Source organism: Protobothrops mucrosquamatus, unplaced genomic scaffold (assembly GCF_001527695.2).
Source record: "Protobothrops mucrosquamatus isolate PMUCROS unplaced genomic scaffold, P.Mucros_1.0 scaffold3678, whole genome shotgun sequence".
Classification (NCBI taxonomy): Eukaryota; Metazoa; Chordata; class Lepidosauria; order Squamata; family Viperidae; genus Protobothrops; species Protobothrops mucrosquamatus.
The window spans coordinates 47,745-52,281 of NW_015389635.1; the positions used below are offsets into that span (position 1 = coordinate 47,745).

The 4,537-nt window shown below is 52.3% G+C and overlaps 1 protein-coding gene across 1 annotated transcript in view; it reads left to right on the forward strand.

Annotated features, from left to right (window-relative positions):
* The window catches only part of ALPL (alkaline phosphatase, biomineralization associated), a 19,416-nt gene that overhangs the window by 10,684 nt on the left and 4,195 nt on the right, over positions 1–4,537 (forward strand). Inside the window, exons 6-7 of the mRNA XM_015827413.1 lie at positions 309–452; positions 763–832. Coding sequence (XP_015682899.1) covers positions 309–452; positions 763–832 — 214 coding nt within the window. The remainder of the gene's footprint in view (positions 1–308; positions 453–762; positions 833–4,537) is intronic.

Genomic DNA, 4,537 nt, shown 5'->3' on the forward strand with positions numbered 1-4,537 from the left:
TGGTTTTTCTTGCCTAAATGTAGAACCTTACTTTTTTCACCACTGAATTTCATTTTGTTAGATAGCGCCCAGTGTTCAAGTCTGTCCAGATCCTCCTGTATCCTAAGCCTGTCTTCTGGAGTGTTGGCTATTCCTGCCAGCTTGGTGTCGTCTGCAAATTTGATGAGTTCCCCATCTATCCCCTCGTCCAGATCGTTGAGGAAGATGTTGAAGAGCACTGGGCCCAGAACAGAGCCCTGATGGGGGGAGGGGGCTGCCTTAACTGGCCTGGGCACTTGGGCGCCAGCCTCCTTCTGTCTCTCCCACAGGTCATCATGGGGGGAGGCCGGAAGTACATGTTCCCCAAGAACATGAGCGACGTGGAATACCCGGATGAGGAGAAGTACAAGGGGACCCGGCTGGACAACAGGAATCTGGTCCAGGAGTGGCGGGATGCCAAGCCCAAAGACAAGGTGAGGGGGCAGCCGGCCAGCTTGGCAAAGCGGTATCTGATCCCGATGGATGCAGGGCTGGGAAGAGAGGAGAGGTGGCAAATTCTCGTTCAGGTTTCTCCTGGGCATCAGAGATCCGTCCAAGTGGTGTGCTGCTCCAGGAGAGATCCACTGAGGATCGCTGGAGTAATCTCCGGGGATCCTCGCTTCGGCCTGGCGCTCCTGAGACACAACCCTCTTTGTGGGCTGCCCTGGCCGTACTTAGAGGGCGAGGGGGGCAGCTGCCAAAACCTTCAGCTGAGGCCCCTCCCCTCTTCTCCTCTTCTCCCAGAATGCCCTCTATCTATGGAACCGGGCGGCGCTGATGGAGCTGGACCCAGCCAAAGTCGACTACCTCTTGGGTGAGTTTGGCAGATGGATAAAATTAAGAAGAAAAAAAAAGGCTGAAGGGATCACCTAAGGATTTGGGCATGTCGTTTGCCCTCCAGTGTGGGATGAATTCCCCGGCAATTCAAAGCCCTATGAAGCCATCTTAATAATAATAATATAAAGTTGGAAGGGACGTTGGAGGTCATCAAGTCCAACCCCCTGCTCAGGCAGGAAACCCTATACCATTTCAGACAAATGGCTGTCCAGTCTCTTCTTAAAAACTTACAGTGTTGGGAGAGGGAGGGAGGGAGAGAGGGAGGGAGGGAGGGAGGGAGGGAGAAAGAAAGAAAGAAAGAAAGAAAGAAAGAAAGNTGACCTTTGATCCAGGCCATTGACAGCAGAACAAAACAAGGACATCTCAATCCGAGCCCGGCCGCTCGGCTTTCCCAGGAGTGCCACCCGGTCCAGAGAGAGGATGCAGCACCCTCTGTTGACAACGCTTCTTCCTCGCTTCACCAGAGCAGACAGCGGCATTGGTGGGTCTCAAAAGGAGCCGTGCACCTTTTCATTTGCAAACGGCTCCCCTCGTTTCAAAGAAGGTTGCTGGGTCTGATCCCTACATCTGGCAGTGCCCGACCAGCATTTGGATTCCGTAAAACGACCAAGCATCAGGAGTAGAAAACAGGCAGGCCAGCGTGTCAATCCGCACAAGGAGTACCGAAGGAGAGGCCGCTGGGAGGACAGGGAAGAGAATGGGGCAAAAGGCACCCGGAGTGCAGAAGCTCATCGGACACAAAGCAGGAATTCTCAGAAGGAATTAGCCTGGATTATCCCAGAGGCCGTTCCCAGACTCTGCGGCCTTGCTGGGAACTCGGATTTCCCATGAGCAGAAGTCTCACTCCTTGCACTGGTTATGAAACCCTGGACTGGCACGGGAGGCAGCCTTGGCAGGGGAGATGCCAGGAGGCCCTGAAACAACTACCGTCTCTTCCCAAGGCCTGGCTCAACCCTGGCGCACAACTGGCCATCCCAGCTGCTTCCGGGTGCCGGGAGCTGCGACTGTCCTCCACGGAGCCCTTGGCACCAGGTGCCCCCTTGAGGCCACAGTGCCACTGCCCTTTGGGTTGAGGCCGGCCAGCCAATGGCCGTGCCTGTTTTGCTGCCAACGTCAGCCCGTGGAATGGGGCAGCTCATTTTTCTGGGGGTAAATAAATAGGTGCGTCTTTCCGTTTGAAAACAAAACCCTCCGAAAAAAGGAGCTCTAAATCGGTCGTTTAAGTAGCTTAATAGGGCCATTTTTTTATAATTTTAACTTTGTTCCTAGCCTGGAAATAATTATACCTTAGGCGGCCAATTCTATTTAATATAGATCTCTCGGCGTGTAATTATTATGATTATTTCGCTGGGGCTGCAGTTTCGTGATTCACCTTCTAAGACTCTAAATCCAAAGAGGAGGCTGCAGCGCCAGCCGAAAGGGACTGTGGTCAAATAAATAATGTTTTCCATCAAGGCCGCCTCAGATGCTTGCCCAGCTGAATTAAAATCCTCTTCATTGGGGGAAAGAGACTGAAGGCGCCAACCCAGCCCTTGGGCAGCGTTTAGGTTGCCTCAAATTGGTCTTGGGCTCTTTCCCGCAGCTGCAGCCAAATCCCTGGCTGGGTAAAAGCTGCCAGGCCAGCGTCAGAAGGGATGGAGGCCTCGTCACGGGGAAGCCTTTGCATCTCAGAGCCCATGTTGCTGGGCACCACCTCTGCCCTCCCCGATGCCCTGCCCTCCTGGGGTGTCTCTGCCCTGCAGGCTTGATAATGATGATGATGATGGTGGTAGTGGTGGTGGTGGTGATGAAGAAATTGGAAGGTACCTTGGAGGTCATCTAGTCCAACCCCCTGCTCAGGCAAGAAACCCTATACCATTTCAGACAAATGGCTGTCCGGTCTCTTCTTAAAAACTTCCAGTGTTGGAGCATTCACCACTTCTGGAGGCAGGTTGTTCCACTGGTTAATTGTTCTGTCAGGAAGTTTCTCCTTAGTTCCAGGTTGCTTCTCTCCTTGATTAGTTTCCATCCGTTGTTCTTGTCCTGCCTTCAGGCGCTTTGGAGAATAGCTTGACTCCCTCTTCTTTGGGGCAGCCCTTGAGATACTGGAAGACTGCTATCCTGTCCCCCCTCATCCTTCTCTTCATTAAACTAGACGTGCCCAATTCCAGCAGCCTTTCCTTATATGTTTTAGCCTCCAGTCCCCTAACCATCTTTGTTGCTCTTCTCTGCACTTTCTAGAGTCTCAGCATCTTTTTTACATCGTGGTGACCAACACTGGATGCAGTATTCCAAGTGTGGCCTTACCAAGGCCTTGTAAAGTGGTATTAATACTTCACGTGATCTTGATTCTATCCTTCTGTTAATGCAGCCTAGCACTGTGTTGGCCTTTTTGGCAGCTGCAGCACACTCATATTTAAGTGATTGTCCACTAGGACTCCGAGGTCCCTCTCACAGTTGCTACTATTGAGCAAGGTACCCCCTATACTATACCTGTACATTTGGTTTTCCTTGCCTAAATGTAGAACCTTACTTTTTTCACCACTGAATTTCATTTTGTTAGATAGCGCCCAGTGTTCAAGTCTGTCCAGATCCTCCTGTATCCTAAGCCTGTAACTTCTGGAGTGTTGGCTATTCCTGCCAGCTTGGTGTCGTCTGCAAATTTGATGAGTTCCCCATCTATCCCCTCGTCCAGATCGTTGATGATGTTGAAGAGCACTGGGCCCAGAACAGAGCCCTGGGGCAGAGCCCTGATGGGGGGAGGGGGCTGCCTTAACTGGCCTGGGCACTTGGGCGCCAGCCTCCTTCTGTCTCTCCCACAGGTCATCATGGGGGGAGGCCGGAAGTACATGTTCCCCAAGAACATGAGCGACGTGGAATACCCGGATGAGGAGAAGTACAAGGGGACCCGGCTGGACAACAGGAATCTGGTCCAGGAGTGGCGGGATGCCAAGCCCAAAGACAAGGTGAGGGGGCAGCCGGGCAGCTCGGCAAAGCGGTTTCTGATCCCGATGGATGCAGGGCTGGGAAGAGAGGAGAGGTGACAAATTCTCGTTCAGGTTTCTCCTGGGCATCAGAGATCCGTCCAAGTGGTGTGCTGCTCCAGGAGAGATCCACTGAGGATCGCTCGAGTAATCTCCGGGGATCCTCGCTTCGGCCTGGCGCTCCTGAGACACAACCCTCTTTGTGGGCTGCCCTGGCCGTACTTAGAGGGCGAGGGGGGCAGCTGCCAAAACCTTCAGCTGAGGCCCCTCCCCTCTTCTCCTCTTCTCCCAGAATGCCCTCTATCTATGGAACCGGGTGGCGCTGATGGAGCTGGACCCAGCCAAAGTCGACTACCTCTTGGGTGAGTTTGGCAGATGGATAAAATTAAGAAGAAGAAAAAAAAAGACTGAAGGGATCACCTAAGGATTTGGGCATGTCGTTTGCCCTCCAGTGTGGGATGAATTTCCTGGCAACTCAAAGCCCTATGAAGCCATCTTAATAATAATAATATAAAGTTGGAAGGGACCTTGGAGGTCATCAAGTCCAACCCCCTGCTCAGGCAGGAAACCCTATACCATTTCAGACAAATGGCTGTCCAGTCTCTTCTTAAAAACTTACAGTGTTGGGAGAGGGAGGGAGGGAGGGAGGGAGAGAGAGAGAGAGAGAGAAAGAAAGAAAGAAAGAAAGAAAGAAAGAAAGAGAAAGAAAGAAAGAAAGA